Here is a 26,612-nt window from a genome sequence, read left to right as displayed (position 1 = left end):
TAATCTACAATTACATGAGGAACATTATGTTTACTAGACTCTCCCTTCACCACATCCCCCAACAAACCCCATTACACTCACTGTCCATCAGCATAGTAAGATGCTGTAGAGTCACTACTTGTCTTCTCTGTGTTGCACAGCCCTCCCTGTGCCTTCCCCCACATTACACACACTAATCTTAATGGCAACTTTCTTTTGTCATCCTTCGTATACCTCCCTTTGCACCCATCCTCCGCTGTCCCTTTCCATTTGGAAACTGTTAGTCCATTCTTGGGTTCTGCGAGTCTGCTGCTGTTTTGTTCCTTCAGTTTTTTCTTTGTTCTTATACTCCACATATGAGTGAAATTATTTGGTACTTCTCATTCTCTGCTTGGCTTATTTCACTGAGCATAATACCCTATAGCTCCATCCATGTTGTTGCAAATGGCAGGATTTGTTTTCTTCTAATGGCTGAATAACATTTCACTGGGTATATGTACCACATCTTCCTTATCCATTCATCTACTGATGGAGACTTAGGTTGCTTCCGCATTTTCGCTATTGTCAAAAGTGCTGCAATAAACATAGGGATGCATCTCTCTTTTTCAAACTGGGCTGCTGCATTCTTAGGGTAAATTCCAAAAAGTGGAATTCCTGGGTCAAATGGTATTTCTATTTTTAGTTTTTTGAGGAACCTCCATACTGCTTTCCACAATGGTTGAACTAATTTACATTCCCACCAGCAGTGTAGAAGGGTTTCCCTTTCTCCACAATCTTGCCAACATTTGTTGTTGCTTGTCTTTTGGATGGTAGCGATCCTTACTGGTGTAAGGTGATATCTCATTGTGGTTTTAATTTGCATTTCTCTGATGACTAGCGATGTGGAGCATCTTTTCATGTGTCTGTTGGTCATCTGAATTTCTTCTTTGGAGAACTGTCTGTTCAGCTCCTCTGCCCATTTGTTAATTGATTATTTGCTTTTTGTTTTGTTGTGGTGCATGTGCTCTTTATATATTTTGGATGTCAATGCTTTATTGGATCTGTCATTTATGAATATATTCCCCCACACTGTAGGATGCCTTTTTGTTTTATTGATTGGTGTCCTTTGCTGTACAGAAGCTTTTCAGCTTGATATAGTCCCACTTGTTCATTTTTGCTTTGGTTTCCCTTGCACGGGGAGATATGTTCATGAAGAAGTCGCTCATGTTTACGTCCAAGAGATTTTTGCCTATGTTTTTTTCTAAGAGTTTTACGGTTTCATGACTTACACTCAGGTCTTTGATCCATTTTGAATTTACTTTTCTTTATGTGGTCAATGATCCAGTTTCATTCTCTTACATGTAGCTGTCCAGTTTTGCCAGCACTAACTGTTGAAGAAACTGTCATTTCCCATTGTATGTCCATGGCTCCTTTATCGTATATTAATTGACCAAATATAGGTTAGGATTAATGTCTGGAATCTCTATTCTGTTCCACTGGTCTGTGGCTCTGTTCTTGCACCAGTACCAAACTGTCTTGGTTACTGTGGCTTTGTAGCAGAGCTTGAAGTTGGGGAGTGAGATCCCTCCCACTTTAGTCTTCCTTCTCAGGATTGCTTTGGCTACTGGGGGTCTTTGGTGGTTCCATATGAATTTTTGAACTATTTGTTCCAGTTCGTTGAAGAATGCTGTTGGTAATTTGATAGGGATTGCATTGAATCTGTATGTTGCTTTGGGCAGGATGGCAATTTTGACTATATTAATTCTTCCTAGCCAAGAGCATGGGATGAGTTTCCAATTGGTAGTGTCTTTAATTTCTCTTAAGAGTGTCTTGTAGTTTTCAGGGTATAGGTCTTTCACTTCCTTGGTTAGGTTTATTCCTAGGTAATTTATTCTTTTTGATGCAATTGCGAATGGAATTGTTTTCCTGATATCTCTTTCTGTTAGTTCATTGTTAGTGTGTAGGAAAGGCACAGATTTCTGTGTGTTAATTTGTATCCTGCAACTTTCCTGAATTCTGTTATTAGTTCTAGTAGTTTTGGAGTAGCGTCCTTAGGGTTTTTTATGTACAATATCATGTCATCTGCAAATAGTGACAGTTTCACTTCTTTACCAACCTGGATTCCTTGTATTTCTTTGTTTTGTCTAGTTGCCATCTAATACCTTGAGTATTATGTTGAATAACAGTGGGAAGAGTGGGCATCCCTGTCTTGTTCCCAATCTTAGAGGAAAAGCTTTCAGCTTCTCGCTGTTCAGTATGATGTTGGCTATGGGTTTGTCATATATGGCCTTTATTATGTTGAGGTACGTGTCCTGTGTACCCATTTTGTTGAGAGTTTTTATCATGAATGGATGTTGAATTTTGTCAAATGCTTCTTCAGCATCTATGGAGATGATCATGTGGTTTTTGTCCTTCTTTTTCTTTATGTGGTGGATGATGTTAATGGATTTTCGAATGTTGTACCATCCTTGCATCCCTGCATCCTACTTGATCATGGTGTATGATCCACTTGATGTATTTTTGAATACAGTTTACTAATATTTTGTTGATTAGTTTTGCACCTATGTTCAACAGGGATATTGGTCTGTAACTTTCTTTTTTGGTGGGGTCTTTGCCTGGTTTTGGTAGTAGAGTGATGCTGGTTACATAGAATGAGTTTGGGAGTATTCCCTCCTCTTCCATTTTTCGGAGAACTTTAAGGAGAATGGGTATTATGTCTGCTTTGTATGGCTGATAAAATTCTGATGTAAATCTGTCTGGCCCGGGGGTTTTGCTCTTGGGTAGTTTTTGATTATCGCTTCAATTTTTTGCTGGTAATTGGTCTGTTTAGATTTTGTTTCATCCTTGTTCAATCTTGGAAGGTTGTATTTTTCTAGGAAGTTGTCCATTTCTTCTAGGTTTTCCAACTTGTTAGCATATAGGTTTCCATAGTATTCTCTAATAATTCTTTGTATTTCTGTGGGGTCCGTCGTGATATTTCCTTTCTCATTTCTGATTCCTTTCATGTGTGTTGATTTTCTTTTTCTCTTAATAAGTCTGGCTAGGGGTTTATCTATTTTGTTTATTTTCTCAAAGAACCAACTCTTGTTTTCATTGATTTTTTCTATTGTTTTATTCTTCTCAATTTTATTTATTTCTTCTCTGATCTTTATTATGTCCCTCCTTCTGCTGACTTTAGGCCTCATTTATTCTTCTTTTTCCAATTTCAATAAGTGTGACGTTAGACTATTCACTTGGGATTGTTCTTCCTTCTTTAAATAGGCCCGGATTGCTGTATACTTTCCTCTTAGAACTGCTTTAGTTGTGTCCCACAGAAGTTGGGGCTTTGTTTTGTTGTTGTCATTTGTCTCCCTATATTGCTTGATCTCTCTTTTAATTTGGTAACTGATCCATTGATTATTTAGGAGCATGTTGTTAAGCCTCCATTTTTTTGTGAGCCTTTTTGTTTTCTTTGTACAATTTATTTCTAGTTCTATCCCTTTCTAGTCCAAGAAGTTGGTTGGTGGAATTTCAATATTTTTGAATTCACTGAGGCTCTTTTTGAGGCCTAGTATGTGGTCTATTCTGGAGAATGTTCCATGTGTACTTGAGAAGAATGTGTATCCTGCTGCTTTTGGGTGTAGAGTTCTATAGATGTTGTCTATTAGGTCCATCTGTTCTAGTGTGTTGTTCAGTGCCTCTGTGTCGTTACTTATTTTCTGTCTGGTGGATCTATCCTTTGGAGTGAGTTATGTGTTGAAGTCTCCTAAAATGAATGCATTGTATTCTATTTCCTCCTTTAGTTCTGTTAGTATTTGTTTCACATATGCTGGTGCTCCGTGTTGGGTGTATATATATTTATAATGGTTATATCCTCTGTTGGACTGCCCCCTTTATTATTATGTAATGTCCTTCTTTCGGTCTTGTTACTTTCTTTGTTTTGAAGTCTATTTTGTCTGATATACGTACTGTAACACACCTGCTTATTTCTCCCTGTTGTTTGCATGAAATATCTTTTTCCATCCCTTGACTTTTAGTCTGTGCTTGTCTTTGGGTTTGAGGTGAGTCTCTTGTAAGCAGCAGATAGATGGGTCTTGCTTTTTTATCCATTCTATTACTCTGTGTATTTTGATTGGTGCATCATTCCATTTACATTTAGGGTGATTATTGAAAGGTATGTACTTATTGTCATTGCAGGCTTTAGTCTGTGGTTACCAAAGATTCAAGGTTAGCTTCGTTACTATCTTACTGTCTAACTTAACTCGTTTATTGAGCTATTATAAACACAGTCTGATGATTCTTTGTTTCTCTCCCTTCTTATTCCTCCTTCTCCATTCTTTCTATGTTGGGTGTTTTATTCTGTTCTCTTTTGTGTTTCGTTTGACTACTTTTTTGAGTAGTTGATTTTATTTTTTGCCTTTAGTTAGTATTTGGTTGGTCTGCTTTCTTTGCTGTGATTTTATTTTCTCTGGTGACATCTATTTAGCCTTAGGGTGCTCCCATTCAGAGCAGTCCCTGTAAAATACCCTGTAGAGGTGGTTTGTGGGAGGCATATTCCCTCAACTTTTGCTTGTCTGGGAATTGTTTAATCCCTTCTTCATATTTAAATGATAATCATGGTGGATACAGTATCCTTGGTTCAAGGCCCTTCTGTTTCATTATATTGAATATATCATGCTATTCTCTTCTGGCCTGCAACATTTCTGTTGAGAAGTCTGATGATAGCCTGATGGGTTTTCCTTTGTAGGTGACCTTTTTTCTCTCTCTGGCTGCCTTTAAACCTCTTTCCTTGTCTTTGGTCTTAGCCATTTTAATTATTATGTGTCTTGGTGTTGGCCTCCTTGGGTTCCTTCTGTTGGGAGTTCTGTGGGTTTCCATGGTCTGAGAGACTATCTCCTCCCCCAATTTGGGGTAGTTTTCAGCAATTATTTCTTCAAATACACTTTCTATCCCTTTTTCTCTGTTCTTCTTCTGGTACCCTTATAATGCGAATATTGTTCTGTTTGGATTGGTCACACTGTTCTCTTAATATTCTTTCATTCCTGGAGATCTTTTTATCTCTCTCTGCCTCAGCTTCTATGCATTCCTGTTCTCTGATTTCTATTCCATTAATGACCTCTTGCACCTCATCCAGTCTGCTCTTAAGACCTTCCAGAGATTGTTTTATTTCTGTATTCTCCCTCCCAACTTTATCTGTTAACTCTTGCATATTTCTCTGCAGCTCCATCAGCATGGTTATGACCTTTATTTTGAATTCTTTTTCAGGAAGATTGGTTAAATCTATCTCCCCAGGCTCTTTCTCAGGGGTTGTCTGTGTGATGCTAGTTTGGATCAAATTCTTTGCTTTTTCATGGCGACAGAGGTAGTCATGAGCAGTTAGTGTCTGTGTCAGCTGGGAGAACAAAGTCCCTTCCCACTTTCTGGTAGCCTTCCTCTCCTGTGAGAACAGTGACTCCTAGCGGTTTGTGCTGGGCAGCTGTGCACCGATGAGGCCTGTCAGTCTGGCCTGGGTGGCTGCGGAGGAGGCTCTGGGTGGTTGTTCTGGGTGCAGCCGCTCTCAGGCTACTCCTGTTCTATGGCAGGGCCGCACCAGAGGGGGAATAGGCGGGAGTATGTTTATAGCTGTGAGGAGCCTCCAAGCTGTGCTGCCACCTAGGGGTTTAGAGCACCCGGAGTTCCCCGGGATTCCTACCTGCTCGGCTGAGTGTGCCAGGATGCTTCCATCCAGCTGTGAGGCCCCTGTCCCTTTAAGACTTTCAAAAAGCACTCACTTTTCTTTTGTCCCAGGGGCACCAGCTCCAGGAATGCACTCAGATTTTACTGTTCAGTTTCTCTAATATTCAGCAAACCACACACTGTGTGTCTGCTCTCCTGGTGCGGACAACTAGGGGTGGGTATTTAGCAGTCCTGGGCTCCCACTCCCTCCCGACTCCGACTCCTCTCCTCCCACCAGGGAGCTAGGGTGGGGGAGGCGCTTGGGTCCCCCCTGGGCTGTGGCTTATATCTTACCCCTTTTTGAGGTGCTGGGTTCTCACAGATATAGATGTAGGCTGGCTGTTGTAATGTATCTTCTGTTCTCTCTTTTTGGAATAGATGTATTTGTTGTATTTTCAAAAATATATATGGTTTTGGGAGATTTCTGCTGTCCTACTCATGCCACTGTCTTGGTTCCTCCCCTCTCATTGTGGTTTTAATTTGCATTTCTCTAATGATTAGCAATGTGGAGCATCTTTTCATGTGCCTGTTGGCCATCTGATTTTCTTCTTTGGAGAGGTGTCTGTTCATATTCTCCACCCATTTTTTAATAGGGTTATTTACTTTTTGGGTGTTGAGGCTTGTGAGTTCTTTATATATTTCGGATGTTAACTCCTTGTCGGATTTGTCATTTACAAATATATTCTCCCATACTGTAGGATGCCTTTTTGTTCTGCTGATGGTGTCCTTTGCTGTACAGAAGCTTTTTAGCTTGATGTAGTTCCATTTGTTCATTTTTGCTTTTGTTTCCCTTGCTTGAGGAGATGTGTTCAGGAAAAATTGCTCATGTTTATATTCAAGAGATTTTCCCCTCCATTTTCCTCTAAGAGTTTAATGGTTTCATTACTTACACTCAGGTCTTTGATTCATTTTGAATTTACTAGTGTGTGAGGATTTAATAATATAGGTAACTGTTGAACCACTGTGTTGTACATTTGACACCAATATAATATTGTATAGCAATGATACTACAATTTGAAGAAACTTGAAGAGGACTTCAAGTAGCTCTAAGCCTCATTATAGGCTCATCAACTTCTTATTTTCAAGCACCTAAATTCATGAATCTAATTAAAACAGACAATCATGGGAGGGAACATGCAGAATGTGCGTATTAGTTACATGGGGGTGAAATGGTGGAAAGGAGTAAATGGGAAAGTAAAGCCATCCTTGCGGGATTGATGAGGTTAATACATAATTCAAGTAAGGTAGAAATCAAATGTATAAGCACACATGACTTGATTTTTTCCCCCACATACTCTGTTGATGTGTGATCAAGGATGGAGTAATGAGAACCAAAGCAGTTCTCATGGCTTGGAGCCACCTTCAGTTTGGTATTCTTGAGAATCGTCGTGACCTTGGGCTAGACTCAAGGCCAGAGAACAATGTTTGAGTTCATCGTGAGTTCATTTACTCAATAAATATGAGGAGTGCCTTTTTGGCATTGCTCTTGAGCTGTTACGCCTTAAGCCCCCTGGCTGGTCCTTTCAAGTCTTCAATAAGTCATCGCGTCTCCTCCCTTGTCTACAGCTCCAAAGCAGGGAGGGGACCGAAAAGTCCTGACCCATTAAAGGAAGATAAAAATGAGAGACTGCTGGGGGCTCTCTTGTCCCATCCTGGCCTGAGCCAGGACCTCTGTCCTCTTGCTTTATGTCTGTATAAAAGTCTCTGCCTTGCTCTCCTACCTTGAGTGTTTGCGAAGGTCATTCTTCGACTCTGCAAAAAAGAACCCCGGCATCATTTTCGGGGACTTGTCTGGGATAACTTTGGAGGTGAGTATTGGCATCTGAGTCTGCCTTTTTCTTTCACCCTCCTTATAGAAAGAAGCTGTCTGCGGCACTCAACATCGGGTGCCCGGCTGCTGATCTCAAAGTTTTGAGGGACAGGTTCCCGTGCATTTCCCTCAGTGGATCCACCATCTCCCATGGGAGCTACAAAAGTCACCTGAGTGGAGGCCACGATTCCCTTTTAGAGGCATCTCCTTGAATGGGAGGGACTGAGGAAAGCTGTGGGCAACTGCGAGAGGCTCCACTTTAGTGGTTTCTCAAAAGTCTGCGTGTCTGGAATCAGACCCCAACAGCTCAATTGAGTATCCATGAGAAGTGTCTCTCTCTGACTTCCAGCCTGCATTTTCAGGTTGACCTGGCCTCTGAGTGAGGCAGGACTGCTCCTTACTTCCTTTACATGCTTTAACTTCATCAATTTCTCGGAAACCAATGCTTACCACTGCAAGGTAAGAGATCCATGCTTCACTTATTCTTGACTAAATGCTGTACTTTTTATGTCATAAAAATGTGTCTGGACACCTGTTAGTCACTTAAAAGATGATTAGTGTTGGCTACCAGTCTTAAGTCTTGGATGAACGGTATCCTGGTGTCTGCCACTCCTTGATCACCCACCTCTGGATGGGAATGTCGGGGAGTGGCTGAGCTGATTTCCTACTTTCCTATCCTAATCTGCGGACTCTAAGGACAGACAGGACTGGTAGACAGTGGTCCTTGAATCTTGCCTCTGGCCTATTGATCTGATGGTGCTGGGGGAACCTCCAGCTAGGCTGCTGCCTATGCAAGAGTTGCAGATGACCCTTAACCTCTCTGTCTCACAGGTTAGATTTCTTACAGTGGGTGACTAGTAGGATAATTCTCAGGCAGTGGCAAAAACTTCTGTTAGAGAGTATAGAGCCCCCTTCACTACTGTCCATGGCAGCCTCTGTCTGAATTTTATCACTGGCCTTAGAAAAAGTTCTCCTGCTCGTCATTCAAAGAGGTCCTCTTGGGACTGTGCCACTTCCTCCTGTGCAACATAAATGAGGTTCGTGAAGTAGTCAAGCTGAAAACTGAGCCCAACATGTAAATGGCTCTATTCTATTGACCTCTCTTCCTTAGAGGCAGTCATCCTGGGGAACAGCATTTTCTTTTCTGCAGCCCGAGGTAAGGGGAACAGGACTGTGACTCTGAAATGCCACTGCTCTGGCAGTGAGAAGTTACACAGTTCCTGTACTTATCAGACAGGCAGTGGACTCTCAAAGAATGATCCCAAGTGTGGAATGATGTATTTAATGCCATGAAGCAGAAGGGCCTGGAACCAAGATTACTTTATTGGCCAAGATTACCATTTAAATTTGAAGGAGGTATTAAACAATTTCTAGATAAGCAAAAGCTGAAATAATTTACTTCCCACAAACCATCTCTACAGTCTATTTTGGAGGGAGTGCTCTAGATGGAAGTGTTCCTAAGATTTAATAGCTGTCACCAGAGGTAAAGAAAGTAGAACACCTAATTATTAAGCAAATGCAAAATTAAACTAACTATCCCCTAAGTCAATCAACGGATAGATAAAGAGTACAGAATATGATACCTAACATATAAAGAATGGAGGAGGAATAAAAAGGAGGAGAAAAAAAAAACCTTTAGATTGTATTTGTAATAGCATATTACATGACTTAAGTTAGACTCTAAGACAGTAAGGAAGTTAACCTTGGACCTTTGCTAACCACGAATCTAAAGTCTGCAATGGCAATAAGTACATACCTATTGATAATCACCCTAAATGTAAATGAACCAACTGCACTGATCAAAAGATACAGATTCACTGAATAGATAAAAAAACAAGACCCATCTATATACTGCCTACAAGAGACTCACTTTAAACCCAAAGACATACACAGACTAAAAGTGACAGGATAGAAAAAGATATTTTACGTGACTAACAGAGAGAAAAAAGCAGGAGTTGCAGTACTTGTATCAGACAAAATTGACTTCAAAACAAAAAAAGTCTCAAGAGACAAAGAAGGACATTACATAATGTTAAAGGGGTCAATCCAACAAGAAGATATAATTATTATAAATTACTATGCTCCCAACACAGGGGCACCTACATATGTGAAACAAATACAAACTGAATTAAAAAGGGAAATAGAATGCAATGCATTCATTCTAGGAGACTTCAACACTGCACTCTCTCTGAAGGACAGATCAACCAGCCAGAAGATAAATAAGGAGACAGAGACACTGAACAACACAATAAAACAGATGGACCTAAAAGACATCTATAGAACTCTAAACCCAAAAACAGCAGAATACACATACTTCTCAAGTGCATATGGGACACTTTCAAGAACAGATCATATACTCGGCCAGAAGAAGAGCCTCAGTAAATTCAAAAAGATTGAAATTGTACTAACCAGTTTCTCAGACCACAAAGGTATGAAACTAGAAATAAATTATGCAAAGAAAATGAAATATCCCACAAACACACGGAAGCTTCACAACATCCTCTTAAATAACCAATGGATCAATGACCAAATAAAAACAGAGATCAAGCAATATACGGAGACAAATGACAACAATAATTCAACATCACAAAATCTGTGGGACGCAGCCAAGGCTGTGCTAAGAGGAAAGTATAATGCAATACAGGCCTACCTCAGGAAAGAAGAACAATCCTATATAAGCTGACAATTAAAACTCACAGTTAATGAAACTAGAAAAAAGAAGAATAAATGAAGCCCAAAGTCAGTAGAAGGAGGGACAGAATAAAGATTAGAGCAGAAATAAATAAAATTGAGAAGAATAAAACAATAGAAAGAATCAATAAAAACAAGAGCTGGTTCTTTGAGAAAATAAAATAGATAAACCCTAAGCCAGACTTATCAAGAAAAAAAGAGAATCTACACACATAAACAGAATCAGAAATGAGAAAGTGAAAATCACTATGAACACCACAGAAATACAAAGATTTATTAGAGAGTACTATGAAAAATTATATGCTAAGAAACTGGATAACCTAGAAGAAATGGACAAATTTCAAGAAAAATACAACCTTTCAAGGCTGACCAAGGAAGAAACAGAAAACCTGAACAGACCAACTACCAGCAACGAAATTGAACTTGTAATCAAAAAACTACCTAAGAACAAAAGGCCTGGAACAGATGGCTTCACCGCTGAATTTTATCAAACATTTAGTGAAGATATAATACTCATTCTCCTTAAAGTTTTCCAAAAAACAGAAGAGGAGGGAATACTTCCAAACTCATTCTATGAGGGCAGCATCACTCTAATACCAAAATGAGGCAAGACCCCACAAAAAAAACAAAATTACAGACCAGTATTCCTGATGAACGTAGATGCAAACATACTCAACAAAATATTAGCAAACTGAATTTAAAAATACATAAAAAAGATCATCCATCATGATCAAGTAGGATTTATTCAAGTAGGGATGCAAGGATGGTACAACACTTGAAAATCCATCAACATCATCCAACACATAAACAAAAAGGACAAAAACCACATGATCATCTCCATAGATGCTGAAAAAGCATTTGACAAAATTCAACAACCATTCATGGTGAAAACTCTCAACAAAATGGGTATAGAGGGCAAGTAGCTCAACATAATAAAGACCATATATGACAAACCCACAGCCAACATTATACTTAACAGTGAGAAGCTGAAACCTTTTCCTTTAAGATCGGGAACAAGACAAGGATACCCACAAGCACCACTTTTATTCAACATAGTTCTGGAACACCTACCGACAGCAATCAGAAAACACAAAGAAATAAAAGGCATCCAGATCAGCCAGGAAGAAATTAAACTGTGCTTGCAGATGACATGACATTGTACATAAAAAAACCCTGAAAAATCTACTTCAAAACTACTAGAACTAATATCTGAATACAGCAATGTTGCAGGATACAAAATTAATACACAGAAATCTGTGGCATTACTATACACTAACAAAGAACAACAAGCAGAAAGAGAAATCAGGAAAACAATTTCATTCACAATTGCATCAAAAAGAATAAAATACCTAGGAATAAATCTAACCAAGGAAGTGAAAGACCTATACCCTGAAAACTACAAAACACCCTTAAGAGAAATTAAAGAGGACACTAACAAATGGAAACTCATCCCATGTACTTGGCTAGGAAGAATTAATATTGTCAAAATGGCCATCCTACCTAAAGCAATATACAGATTCAATGCAATCCCTATCAAAATAATAACAGCATTCTTCAACGAACTGGAACAAATAGTTCTAAAATTCACATGGAACCACCAAAGACCACGAATAGCCAAAGGAATCTGAGAAGGGAAAATAAAGCGGGGGGCAACTTCAAGCTCTACTACAAAGCCACAGTAATCAAGACAATTTTGTACTGGCACAAGAACAGAGCCACACACCAGTGGAACAGAATAGAGAGTCCATATATTAACCCAAACATATATGGTCAATTAATATACGATACAGGAACCATGTACATACAATGGGGAAAATGACAGCCTCTTCAACAGCTGGTGCTGGCAAAACTGAACAGCTACATGTAAGAGAATGAAAATGGATCACTGTCTAACCCTATACACAAAAGTAAATTCGAAATGTATCAAAGACCTGAGTGTAAGTCATGAAACCATAAAACTCTTCGGAAAAAACACAGGCAAAAATCTCTTGGACATAAACATGAGCGACTTCTTCATGAACATGTCTCCCCAGGCAAGGGAAAGAAAAGTAAAAATGAACAAGTGGGACTATATCAAGCTGAAAAGCTTCTGTACAGCAAAGGACACCATCAACAGAACAAAAAGGCATCCTACAGTATGGGAGAATATATTCATAAATGACAAATCTGATAAAGGGTTGACAATCAAAATATATAAAGAGCTCACACACTTCAACAAACAAAAAGAAAATAATCCAATTAACAAATGGGCAGAGGAGCTGAACAGACAGTTCTCCAAAGAAGAAATTCAGATGGCCAACAGACACATGAAAAGATGCTTCACATCGCTAGTCATCAGAGAAATGCAAATTAAAACTACAATGAGATATCACCTTACACCAGTAAGGATCGACACCATCCAAAAGACAAACAATAACAAATGTTGGCGAAGTTGTGGAGAAAGAGGAACCCTCCTACACTGCTGGTGGGAACGTAAATTAGTTCAACCATTGTGGAAAGCAGTATGGATGTTCCTCAAAAAACTAAAAATAGAAATACCATTTGACCCAGGAATTCCACTTCCAGGAATTTACCCTAAGAATGCAGCAGCCCACTTTGAAAAAGACATATGCACCCCTATGTTGATCGCAGCACTATTTACAATAGCCAAGAAATGGAAACAACCTAAGTGTGCATCAATAGATGAATGGATAAAGAAGACATGGTACATATACACAATGGAATATTATTCAGCCATAAGAAGAAAACAAATCCTACCATTTGCAACAACATGGATAGAGCTAGAGGGTATTATGCTCAATGAAATTAGCCAGGTGGAAAAAGACAAGTATCAAATGATTTCACTCATCTGTGGAGTATAAGAACAAAGAAAAAACTGAAGGAACAAAACAGCAGCAGACTCACAGAACCCAAAAATGGACTAACAGTTACCAAAGGATAAGGGACTTGGAGGATGGGTGGGAATGGAAGGCAAGGAAAGAGGGCATTACGATTAGCAGAGATGATGTCGGGGGCGGTCCATGGGAAAGGCAGTACAACTCAGAGAGGTCAAGTAGTGATTCTATAGCATCTTACTACACTGATGGACAGTGACTATAATGGGGTATGTGAGAGGGACTTGATGATGGGGGGGAGTCTAGTAACCGTAATGTTGCTCATGTCATTGTAGATTAATGATACAAAAAAAAAAAAAAAAAAGAAAGGAATTTTCCAACAAACAGCCCATGGCTACAATACATCACTAGAGAATTCTACTCAAAAAAGAATTAACCCCCATATTTTATAAATTCTTCCAAATGTTAGAAAGGAAAGTAGTATTTCATGCTTTGTTTCTATGAGGCCGGCATTATCCTGATACCAAGCCAAATACATCAGAAGAAAACTATAAACGAAATCCCTCTGTATATGGAAGCAAAAATCCTCAATAAAGTACTAGTAAGGTGACTCTAGCAGCATATTAAAAGGATTATATATCATGACCAAGTAGGAATTATCCCATAAATGCAAGGATGGTTCAACATATAAAAATTACTCAAAGTAATACACCATAGTAATAGAATAAAACAAAAAACCCGACATGATTGTCTTAACTGATGAAAAAAAGGAATCAGGCAAAAGTCCAACACCCTCTCCTGATAAAAGCACTCAAAATGATAAAATTTATTTTTGAAAACCCATAGCTAACATCATAATCAGTTGGGAAAGACTGAATGCTTGCCACCCTTCCCTGCTCCCTACCACCATCAGGAACAAGAAATGAATGCTTGCTTTCACCAGTTTCATTCAGCACTGAAGTGAAGTTTCTAGCTGAGGTAATTAAAAGACATCCAGATTGGAAAGGAAGAAGTCAAAGTAACTCTCTTCACACATAACATGAACATACACACAAAATATCCTATAGAATCAATCAAGAAAGTATTAGCGCTAATAAACTCAGCAAAATTTCAGAATACAAGAGCAACACACAAAAATCAGTTGTTTCTATACATTAGCAATGAATAACCCATAAAAAATTAAAGGAACAATCTCATTCACAATAATGTGAAAACGAACAACATGGTTAGGAATAAGTTTAACCAAGGAGGTGCAAAGCTTATATACTGAAAAACTACAAAACACTGCCACAAAAATAAAAGAAGATGTAAATAAATGGAAAGACATCCCATGTTTGTGGATTTGGAAGATTTACTATTGTTAAGATGACAATAAAACCTAAAGTTGAACTACAGATTTAATACAATCTCTATAAAATTCCCAATGGCATTTTTTGCAGAAATAGAAAAATCCTTCCAACAATTCACATGAAATCTCAAGGAACCCCAAACAGTCAAAAGAATCTTGAAAAAGAAAAACGGAGTCTTGCATTTTCAGATTTCAAAACTTATCATAAAGCTGTAATAATACAGTACGGGATGGGCATGTGGGTAGGTATTATAGATGAATGAAACAGAATTCAGAGTTCAAAAATATACCGAGGCAGTTAACACACAAAATATATAAAGAGGTAATATACCTCAAAAGCAGAAAAACAAAGAAATGCGCAGAGGAACCGAACAGATATCTCCAAAGAAGAAATAGAGATGGCCAACAGTTACATGAAAAGATGCTCCACATCTGAAAGGAAAGGAGCGAAACACAGCAGCAATTCACCGGAGAATTTAGCTTTATTAGGGAAAGGTGCTGGGTTATATAGGAAGGGGCATGAACTGATTGAGGTGTCACTTCTACGGGGCAGGTGGTTGTTGCCTAGGTGCTGGGATTGAGAGGGGAGCGACAGGTGATTGGGCTTCAGGTGGCGCCGGCAGGAACCGAGGACCCCAAAGAGAAGCCGGAAGTTTGCCATCTTACTGGTGGGGGCCCTTCATTCCCCCCTTTCTCCTCTATGGGGTTGTGGACGTTGCTTTCTCAATGGCTGCTTCGTGCTGAACAAGGGCAGAGAAGGGAGTGAGGGCTTGAGGATTGGGAGGAAAGGGTTGATAGGACTCCCCACAGTAAGGATGAGTAGATGTGGACTTCTTCACGTTGGAAATCAATGAAGGTTCCCTGTAACCATAGGTCGAGGACCTGTTGATTCCAATGGTGCCAAGAGGATATGGGTGTCAGGAGCCAGGCGTCTGTGGCCATTGTTTCCAGGAACAGTTTCCAGTGGAGAGAGGGGTCCATCTCAGCGTGTGGTGAGGAGGTCACGTGAGGGTGAGGGATCTTCTGTGGCCAGAAGCTGGTAGATCCTGAGTAAAAGCTGGTTGAAAGCTTGATTAGAGATTTTTCCGACTTGGGAATTGATGAACTTTATTATACAGGGTAAGAAGAGACAGGCGAGAAGAATGATTATTATGGGGCCTGCGATGAGCCAGAGCCAGGTGAGGAGGGGTTTTGTTAGTATTGACGAGAATGGGTTGGAATTGGAAGCAGAGTGGAGACTGGAGGCAAGGTCGGTGAGTTTGGTAATGTCAGTTTCTACAATGCCAGATTCGTTGATGTAATAGCAGCACTCTTCCCGGAGGAAGACACAGGTGCTGCCCTTCTCAGCAGTAAGCAGATCTAGGGCCCGCCGGTTGTGAAGGGTAACTTTAGCTAGTGAAGTGACCTGTCTTTGGAGAGAGGCTAGGGAATCGGCAGTGGATGTCAGGGCTCCCTAAAGTTTGGTGTTGAGATCTCCAACTGCACATAGAGAGTGACCCAAGGCTTCTCCCGAAAACCCTGCTCCAATGGCTGAGGTGATCAAAGAGATACGGACCATGATGGGAAGGAAAGCAGCTCTTTTTGTGTGCGAGGGCAAGGGAGGTTGGAGCTCAAGAAATTCTGCCATGCTGTCAAGTGAAAGCTGTGGGATTAGTGTGATGAGAATGCAGGGTGTATCAGAGTTGAGAGGCAGTGAGTTGAAAAGACTGCCATTACACTAAAAGAAGTGTCCCGATTACGTGAAAGTCTTAGAGCGGGAGGTAAAAAGACTGCCATTATACTAAAAGAAGTGTCCCGGTTGCGTAAAAGTCTTAGAGCCGGAGGTAGGGGTGTAGATAGAGAGGCAGTGAAGTGCGCTGGAGGGGGGTGGAGTCGGGCCTACACAGTGGTAGACGGTGAGAATATCTGTGTATTCTGGTTCCCATAGGGGTATGTCTGCCAGGGGGCAGAGGGGTTGTCTTTCTGCATGGAAGTAGTAGTTGGAAATATTAAGGGGCACGGCGGCCAGCAGTGGGTGCTATAGTGATGCACACAAGAAACAATTGGCGGTGTTAAGGGTGTGGTTGAGAAAGATGGTGGTGTCCTGAATGAGCTGTAATGAAGACTAGGAGAAATTGGAAGAGGGGCAGGGATAAGAAGATGAAGAGGCGCCGTCAAGAGTTTGGATAATGACTTTTTCGGAAAGTCTGATATCTGATGCAACTTGAGAGATCTGGGAGCGAGAGGGAACATACTCTCGAGAGATATGAAGGGTAGCATGGGGGGTCGAGGACCCCTTGTAGTAAACTGAGGCTGTTAGTCCAGCACCCCATCGAGAGTCCCAGGGATCTGGGATTGATAAGGAGAATGAGCCGTTGGGATATTTCATGAAACGGTTGGAGGAGTAATACTGTGGGTACTGGAAGTCACCCATGTAGTGAATGGTGCAAGACCAGTAGGGGCATCCCCCGTAGGTGTCTTGCCATCGCCTGCAATAGGCTTGTCTTTGGTCATAGAGGAAGCAGAGGTAGGGAGAATAAAGGTAGCTGTAAATGAATACTTCAGTGGAGGGAGGAAAGTGGAGGTACAAAGGCTCAGAGCAGCCTTTCAGAGGGCAGTCCAATGTGGCATTGAAGGCAGTAACTTTTGTTTGATGCTGTGTGTAAGTCTGTCTGACTTTGAATCGCCATACAAAGGAGGCTGGGGTGGTGGGGAAGACAATAGGAATGAGGAAAAAAAGCGAGAGAGCAGTAAAGGAGGAAAAAGTCATGATTCGGGTATGGATGGCAAAGGGGGTGAACGGGATTTTGGAGGAAAGAGGACAGTAAGGTCAGGAGTCTGGAGGGAGGGAGAGTCTGTAAACTTTTGTAGGTTAAGAGATCTTTTAGGTGATGTGGGGACAGAATGCTAAGGGGCGCCCTGAATGTCAGTTTATGAGCTTCTTTCTGCAAGAGCTGTCTAGCGGCTAATGCTCGTAGGCACGGGGCCCATCCGCGAACTGTGGGGTCTAATTGCTTGGAGAGATAAGCTACTGGGGCAAAGGATGGGCCATAATATTGGCTTAGGACTCCTAGAGCTTGACTGGACCTCTCATGAATGTATAATGAGAAGGGCTTCGACAAATGAGGAAGATTGAGAGCTGGGGCTTCCACAAGGGCTTGACGGAGCTTAATGAAGGAGTGTCGGGGTGAGGAGGATAATGGTTTTTTAGGGGGCCTCTTGCTGAGGTCGTATAGGGGTCTTGCCAACAGGGACCCATCTACGCTCTAAAATATCTAGCCATGCCTAGAAAGGAAAGGATTTCTGTCTTGGTTTTGGGAATGGGCAGGTCAGAGAGGAGCCATTTTCTGTCTTAGGTAATGGACTTTCTTTGTTGAGATAGAAGGAACCTGAGGTAAGTGACAGGAGGGGAAGAGATTTGAGCTTTGACGGGGGATACTCGATAACTTCTGGAAGCTAGAAGGTTAAGTAGGGAGGCAGTGTCAAGTTGAGACTGTTCCCACGAGAGACTGCAGAGTAGAAGAGTGTCCATGTATTATAATAAGGTGGACATGGAGTGATCATGATGAAACTGTTTGAGGTCCTGAGCTAGGACCTATCTAAAAATATGGGGACTATCTCGGAAGCTTTGTGGCAAAACTGTCCATGTGAGTTGTTCAGAATGTCTTGTGTATGGGTCAGTCCAGGTGAAGATGAAAACATCTTGGGAGCAGGGGTCTAGAGGGATAGAAACATGGGTCCTTGACATCTAGGACTTAGAAGTAGGATGCCGAGGCAGGGATCTGTGATAAAAGGCTGTATGGATTTGGAACTAAGGGATGGATAGGGACAACGGCCATGTTGATGAGGCGAAGGTCTTGGACAAGGCGGAAAGATCCGTTGGTTTTTTTAACAGCTAATATGGGGGTATTAAATGGGGAGTGAGTGGGTCTGAGGTAATTTTTTTTAAGAGATCTTGAATGATGGGTTGGAGGCCTATGAGGGCTGAAGTGGTTAGAGGGTATTGGGCCTTACAGATATACTGAGAGGGGTCCTCGGTTCCCGCCAGCGCCACCTGAAGCCCAATCACCTCTTGCTCCCCTCCCAATCCCAGCACCTAGCCAACAGCCACCAGCCCCGTAGAAGTGACACCTCAATCAATTCATGCCCCTTCCTATATAACCCAGCACCTTTCCCTAATAAAGCAGAATTCTCCAGTGAATTGCTGCTGTGTGTCGCTCCTTTCCTTTCATTGGTGCCGAAACCCGGGAGACGGGACACCCCAACTGGGCCCCGTCTTCCCCCCGACACCAGCAGCAGCTTGCCCTCGTCCTCTTTTTCTGGCGCTGGCTCATCACACTCACCACTCCTCTCTGGCCTTTAGGTAAGTTTTCACCCCGGAGTGGGCCACTCCTCCCCGAGCTATCACAGTGCCATTGACCGTGATCGTCCGGCAAGGCCCTGATGCTCAGGGATGAGGAGGGAACTCTTCCCACCTCAGGCCTTCACGGCTGGGGCAGACCCTCAGGCCCCTCCTCCAACAGCCATAAATCTCCTCCTCAAGCACTTATGGCTTCGGCGGACCTTCAGGCCCCTTCTCCGACAGTCATAATGCATTCACCGTCCCTTCCATCACTGCTGAAACTTTTTAAGCAAAATTTCCGCGGGATGGGCTACTCTTCTCCGAGCGATCGCAGTGCCATTGACCGTGATCGTCCGGCAAGGCCCTGACACTTGGGGACGAGGAGGGAACTCTCCCCGCCTCAGGCCTTCACAGCTGCAGCGGACTCTCAGGCCCCTCCTCCGACAGCCATAAATCCCCGCCTCAGGCCTTCACGGCTGCGGCAGACTCTCAGGCACCCCCCTCCAACAGCGATAAACGAGGTGACTCCTTTGCGGATGAGAACACTCCCTTCCACCCCCCTCCTCCTTCTGCTCCATCCGCCGAAATCTGTTCTGTCTGCCGAAAACACCTAGTGCTAGGTACCTCGTGACTCCGGCAAACTGCCTTCTTAGGGAAGTCTGGGTGACGACCCACACTTCCTAAGAAATTCCGACTCGTATATGAGTTTCCGCAGACCACCAAGGATAATCGGGGACGCCCTTTGTCTCCTTTCGGTCTGCTTCCAGTCCGAGGATCTCCGTTCGTCTTCCCCTGTTTGTCTCCTTCTCTGTCCTTTAGCCATGGGAGCCTCCATCCCTCCCTGAAAGTTCACCTCTTGAATGCCTGCTTAAGCATCTGGCTACCCTCTCCCTGACGCCTGATATACAACCAGAACTTCTCTGTAAATATTGCTCCCAAGATTGGCCGACATACCCCCTAGACAATAACAACCAATGGCCCGCAGGGGGAACTCTTGATCCTAACATCACTCGCGATCTTTTTAACTACTGCCAGTGCCTGAAAAAATGGAAGGAGATTCCCTATATTGAAGCTTGCCTCCTCCTCTCCCCGCCCCCTCCCAAGTTCTCCTAGCCTGCAAGCCGCCGCCCCCACAGAAGCCTCCCGTTCACTCCCTTCCCCTTCTTCTCCTACAACAGCCCTTCTCCCTTCCTCCCTCACCATCTCCTCCCCCATCTCACCTCCTCCGCCTTCGTCCCCCGTAGATTAAGCCTGAGCCTTTCAGCTCCCCCTTTAACTAGGACCCAGGGGCCTCCTCTGTCTTTGCCCTCATCACCTGTTTCTCCCCTGTTAGGGACCGCCTTTGTCTTCTCACATGTTTGTTGGGACAATGGGAAAGCACCTTCCCCCATATCTGAACGCAGCATGGTAAAGCACAAGCTAGAGAACAACCGGTGCAGTCCTTAGAAGTTATCTGTCCACAAAAACATATCTTGCCAAGACTCCTCACTCTGAAAATAGGGAGACCTTGAAGATGTGTAGAAACACTGCCCCTGCTTCTAGCTATGCCCTTCCCCCACTTGCCGATGTGGCAGGAAAGGAGAACAAAGAACATTCTGTTTACGCATTCCATAAGCAATTAACTGGAGCCCTGGTGTAGCTCAGTTAGTAGCATGGGACTCTTAACCTCAGAGTCATGAGTTCAAGCCCAACTAGAGTGGCAGAGGCAAGCAGCTGGGCTGCTAGCTGGCGACACGTGGGTCTGATTCTATCTTTCTTTATTTTCTTTATCCCCCTTCCGCACTTCAGGACCTGCTCGACTAGGCGCAGCTAGACAGCATCACTCTCCCACAGACTGAGCCAGAACCCTTCAGTCCCCCTCAGACTCAGTCCTGAGAGCCTCCCAAAATTATCGCCCCCCTCCGGGAAGTAGCAGAATCCAAAGGCATCGTGTGCGTTCACGTCCCTTTCTCCTTAGGAGATTTAGCCCAACTAGAGAAACGCCTAGGTTCCTTTTCCACTGATCCCACGACATACATCAGGGAGTTTCAATGGACCCTCCAGTCTTAAAGCCTCATGCATAATGACATTTTCAGGCTCCTGGGCAATACTCTCCTCCCTGAAGAGCGTAGACGAGTTTGGGACATTGCCCAAACGCATGCTACCGAAACCCACAGGACTGACCCCACCAATTCCCCTGGCCCCACTGTTATCCCTGAACAAGACCCACACTGGGATTATAACACCGCCGTGGGTCTCCACTCTCGAGATATTTTTGCCTCCTGCTTAATAGCAGGTCTGAAAAAGGCAGCTCGTAAAGAAGTCAATTTTCAAAAGCTCCAAGACATAATTCAAAAGAGAGTCAAAACCCCCTCTTAGACAGACTCACTCAAGCCCTACTACAGTATACCAGCCTGGACCCAGAAACACCTAAAGGAAGACATGTCCTTATGACATATTTCCTAGCTCAAAGCTACCCCGACATTAAAGCTAAACTCAAAAAGTTAGAACAGGGCCCCTCTACCCCACAGACTGAGATCCTAACAGTTGCCTTTAAAGTCTTCCATAACCGGGAGGAGGAGAAAGAACGCCGTAAACAAAAGGCTGATCAGGCCAATTTCCAGATATTGGCCCAGCTGATAAAACCACAAGCTCGGTGCCCCTCTACAAACAAGCCCTCCCTAGGAGCTTGTTTCAAGTGCGGAAAAGAGGGACATTGGTCAACGGCGTGCCCCTCCCCCAGATCTCCTACCAACCCATGCCTCAGATGCCACAAAAAGGGCCACTGGGGGTCTGAATGCTCAACCACCCGAAGGGGAGGCTGGACGAACAACCAGCATCCTAAGCCCCCTGTAGTGGGGCTGGCAGAAGATTGATGGGGCCCGGGGGCTTCTTGCCCGACCATTTCCATCACCAAACAGGAGCCCAGGGTTACTTTAACAGTAGACGGTCGCCCCGTCTCCTTCCTCCTAGATACAGGAGCCACCTTCTCAGTCTTGTGAGAATACCGGGGCCCTACCACGCCAGCCATTACTCCTATAGTCGGGGAAGAAGTAAACAGATTTTCCCATTAAAAGCCCCCCCTTTTATGCACAATTCAAGACAATCCCATACCTTTCTCCCACTCCTTCCTGGTTATGCCCCAGTGTCCCATCCCTTTACTAGGACGGGACATCCTTTCTCTCCTCCACATTTCCATAACTATATCCACTCCCACAGCCCCCAGTACTCCCTTTCTGATGGCCCTCATAGCTGACGGCCCTCCTCTACCCAATGAAAGCTCCGGTTCTGCCCGCATACACCCTGAAAATCCCAAAGTTTGAGACATTACAAGCCCCACCATGGCCCTATGTCCCCCTGCCTCTATCAAATTACGTGAACCCTCTCAGTATATCTGTCAGACCCAATACCCCCTAACCAATTCAGCCCTCATAGGCCTCCAACCCATCATTCAAGATCTCTTAAAAAAAATTACCTCAGACACACTCTCTCCCCATTTAATACCCCCATATTAGCTGTTAAAACAACCAACGGATCTTTCCACCTTGTCCAAGACCTTTGCCTCATCAACATGGCCGTTGTCCCTATCTATCCCTTAGTTTCAAATCCATACACCCTTTAATTGCAGATCCCTGCCTCGGCCACCCACTTCTCAGTCCTAGATCTCAAAGTCGCATTTTTCCTATCCCTCTAGACCCCTCCTCCCAAGATTTTTTCTCCACCTGGATGGACCCATATACAAGATATTCTGAACAACTCACTTGGACAGTTTTGCCACAAAGCTTCCAAGATAGTCCCCATATTTTTAGACAGGTCCTAGCTTAGGACCTCAAACAGTTTCATCACGATCACTCCATGTCCACCTTATTACTATACATGGATGATCTTGTACTCTGCAGTCTCTCGTGGGAACAGTCTCAACTTGACACTGCCTCCCTACTTAACCTTCTAGCTTCCAGAGATTACGGAATATCCCCCGTCAAAGCTCAAATCTTCCCCTCCTGTCACTTACCTCAGATTCCTTCTATCTCAACAAAGAAAGTCTATTACCTTAGACAGAAAACGGCTCCTCTCTGACCTGCCCGTTCCCAAAACCAAGACAGAATTCCTTTCCTTTCTAGGCCTGGCTAGATATTTTAGAGCGTAGATCCCTAAGTTCTCCCTGTTGGCAAAACCCCTATACGACCTTAGCAAGGGCCCCCCTAAGGAACCATTATCCTCCTTACCCTGACACTCCTTCATTAAGCTCCGTCAAGCCCTTGTGGAAGACCCAGCTCTCCATCTTCCAGTTAAGCTCTAGTAGGAGTCCTAGGCCAATAGTATGGCCCATCCTTTACCCCAGTAGCTTATCCCTCCATGCAATTAGACCCCACAGTTCAGGGATGGGCCCCCTACCTACCAGCATTAGCCGCTATACAGCTCTTGCAGAAGGAAGCTCATAAACTGACATTCAGGGCGCCCCTTACCATTCTGTCCCTACATCACCTAAATGATCTCTTAACCTACAAAAGTTTACAGACTCTCCCTCCCTCCAGACTCCTGACCTTACCATCACCATTTCTCCAAAATCCTGTTCACCCCCTTTGCCATCCATACCCGAATTATGACTTTTTCCTCCTTTACTGCTCTCTCGCTTTTTTTCCTCATTCCTATTGTCTTCCTCGCCACCCCAACCTCCTTTGTATGGCGACTCAAAAGTCAGACAAACTTACACACAGCATCAAACAAAAGATACTGCCCTCATTGCCACACCAGACTGCCCTCTGAAAAGCTGCTCTGAGCCTTTACACCTCCACTTTCCTCCCTCTACCGGTGTTCACTAGCAGCTACCCTTATTCTCCCTAACTCTGCTTCCTCTATAACCAAAAACAAGCCTATTGCAGGCGATGGCCAGACACCTACAGGAGATGTCCCTACTGGTCTTGCGCCAATCACTACATGGGTAACTTCCAGTACCCATAGTATTACTCCTCCAACCTTTTCATGAAATATCCCAACGGCTCATTCTCCTTATCAATCCCAGATCCCTGGGACTCTCGATGAGCTGCTGGAGTCATAGCCTCAGTTTACCAGAGGGTCCTCAACCCCCCATGGTACCCTTCATATCTCTCAACAGTATGTTCCCTCTCACTCCCAGATCTCTCAAGTTGCATCAGATATCAGACATTCCGAAAAAGTCATTATCCAAACTCTTGACGGCGCCTCTTCATCTTCTTATCCCAGCCCCTCTTCCCATTTCTCCTACTCTTCATTACAGCTCATTCAGGACACCACCATCTTTCTCAACCACACCCTTAACACCGCCAATTGTTTCTTGTGTGCATCACTACAGCGCCCACTGCTGGCCGCCGTGCCCCTTAGTATTTCCAACTACTCCTTCCATGCAGAAAGACAACCGCTCTGCCCCCTGGAACACATTCCCCTATGGGAACCAGAATACGTAGATAATCTCACCATCCACCAATGTGTAGGCCCGACTCCATCCACCTCCAGTGCACTTCACCGCCTCCCAATTCCAGCACACCCTGCATTCACATCACCCTAATCCCACAGCTTACACTTTACAGCATGGCAGAATTCCTTGAGCTCCAACCTCCCTTGCCATCGTGCACCAAAAGGGCTACTTTCCTTCCCATCATGGTCGGTATCTCTTTGACCACCTCAGCCATGGGAGCAGGGTTTTCGGTAAGAGCCTTGAGCCACTCTCTATAGGCAGTTAGAGATCTCAACGCCAAACTTGAGGGAGCCCTGACATCCACTGCCGATTCTCTAGCCTCTCTCCAAAGACAGGTCACTTCGCTAGCTAGTCACCCTTCAAAACCGGCGGGCCCTAGATCTGCTTACAGCCGAGAAGGGCGGCACCTGCGTCTTCCTCTGAGAAGACTGCTGCTATTCCGGCATGGTAGAAACTAACATTACCAAACTCACTGACCTTGCCTCCAGTTCCAACCCATTCTCTTCAATACTAACAAACCCCCTCCTCACCTGGCTCTGGCCCATTGCAGGCCCCATAATAATCATTCTTCTCACCTGTCTCTTCTTACCCTGTATAATAAAGTTCATCAAATCCCAAGTCAGAAAAATCTCTAATCAAGCTTTCAACCAGCTTTTACTCAGGAACTACCAGCTTCTGGCCACAGAAGATCCCTCACCCTCATGTAACCTCCTCACCACACGCTGAGATGGACCCCTCTCCCCGCTGGAAACTGTTCCTGGAAAGAATGGCTGCAGACGCCTAGCTCCTGACACCCATATCCTCTTGGCACCATTGGAATCAACAGGTCCTCGACCTATGGTTACAGGGAACCTTCATTGATTTCCAACCTGAAGAAGTCCACATCTACTCGTCCTTACTGTGGGGAGTCCTGTCAACCCTTTCCTACTGATCCTCAAGCCCTCACTCCCTTCTCTGCCCCCGTTCATCAGGAAGTAGTCAGAGAGAAAACAACGTCCACAACCCCATAGAGGAGAAAGGGGGGAATGAAGGGCCCCCACTAGTAAGATGGCAAATTTCCAGCTTCTCTTCAGGGTCCTCGGTTCCTGCCGGCGCCACCTAAAGCCCAATCACCTCTCGCCCCCCCCCCCCAATCCCAGCACCTACCCAACAGCCACCAGCCCCGTAGAAGTTACACCTCAATCAATTCATGCCCCTTCCTATATAACCCAGCACTTTTCCCTAATAAAGCAGAATTCTCCGGTGAATTGCTGCTCTGTGTCGCTCCTTTTCTTTCACAAGTTGAGTAGTTTAATAAACTCTGGCATAGCCATAAGCTAGAAAAGTTGTAGTCATTTAAAAATCATGTTATTGAACATATAATGACATGGAAAAATGTTCACAATTTGTTAAGTGAAAGTGACTAGTTACAAAACATAGTACTCAATATTAATCCATTTTGTCCAAATAAAATATATAGAAAAAAGAATAAAGATATATACAAGCATATTAGTAAAATTTCTCTCTGGCTTATGGAATTACACATTTGTAACATTTCTTCTTTGAGCTTGCTGTTTTTTTCAAATTTTCTATAATGATCATGTATTATTTTAGTGAGAAGAAATGATTTTAAAATATTGAGAAGAACATTTTCAAAAAATAAGATTACTGAAGAATAACCACTTGAGTCTGTTAATAGTTTCTTTGTTACTTACCATCACTTTCCGCAAAGTATATCGTTTAGATCGGATGTCATCCATTAGCATCTCATAAGGGGTGAGCTGATATTCAATGGGCAAAGGGTTGTACTGCCGCTCTTGGACCTTTTTAAGTTTTACTCCATTTCGCAAATCTCTCATCACCTGTACCCAGAATCTAGCCTGAAAGAACCAAGGATGGAGAGACATCCATGAATAAATTTACTAGTTTCCTCTAGCTACAGTTATACAGAAAAATGAAAAGCTTGTTTTACAAGATAGTGAGAAAACCAAACAAAAACAATTTAGAGGTTAGATTTTAGGATACTAAAAAGTGAGCAGAAAGCCAGTAGGGAATCCACAAGTTCTAAATGTTGAGGCACCTGGGTATAAATTCTAACTCACCCACTGTGGTAGGCAGCATTAATAGCCCTGTTCTTTATGCCTCCTTGTGTCTACACCCTGTCAAGAGACTTGCTCACTAAAAAGGAATAATATATTTCCAACACCTTGACTTTGGGTTTAGCAATTTGATTTGTTTGGCTACTGGAATAGTAATGGATATGATCTGACCTCATAAGCAAATGCAAGAAGGGCTGGTCACCTGTGTTTCTATTATGGCCATGAGAATATCATGCCTAGGTTAACATAATGCCCACTGGTATGACTGCCCAGGAGAAAGATGATATACACATACAGGAGCTACACACTGATCTGTACTCATGAACTAAAGAAATGGTATGGCTTTATGCCACTGTGATTTTGCAGCAGTTGGTTACACAGCATTATTGTGGCCACAGCAAACTAATACAAGAGCCTATTAGCTTCAACAACCAGCAAGTTGTT

The 26,612-nt window shown here is 43.3% G+C and overlaps 1 protein-coding gene across 3 annotated transcripts in view; it reads right to left on the bottom strand.

Annotated features, from left to right (window-relative positions):
* Positions 1-26,612, bottom strand: part of SPIRE1 (spire type actin nucleation factor 1) — a 322,037-nt gene that overhangs the window by 66,146 nt on the left and 229,279 nt on the right. For all 3 annotated transcript variants that reach the window (XM_073212799.1, XM_037001038.2, XM_073212800.1), the window contains exon 6: positions 25,785-25,949. In XM_073212799.1, the coding sequence (XP_073068900.1) occupies positions 25,785-25,949 (165 nt within the window). The remainder of the gene's footprint in view (positions 1-25,784; positions 25,950-26,612) is intronic.

This window comes from Manis javanica, chromosome 9 (genome assembly GCF_040802235.1).
Source record: "Manis javanica isolate MJ-LG chromosome 9, MJ_LKY, whole genome shotgun sequence".
NCBI lineage: Eukaryota > Metazoa > Chordata > Mammalia > Pholidota > Manidae > Manis > Manis javanica.
The sequence above is the reverse complement of the archived record's forward strand: the minus strand, read 5'-3'. Positions and strand labels throughout refer to the sequence as shown.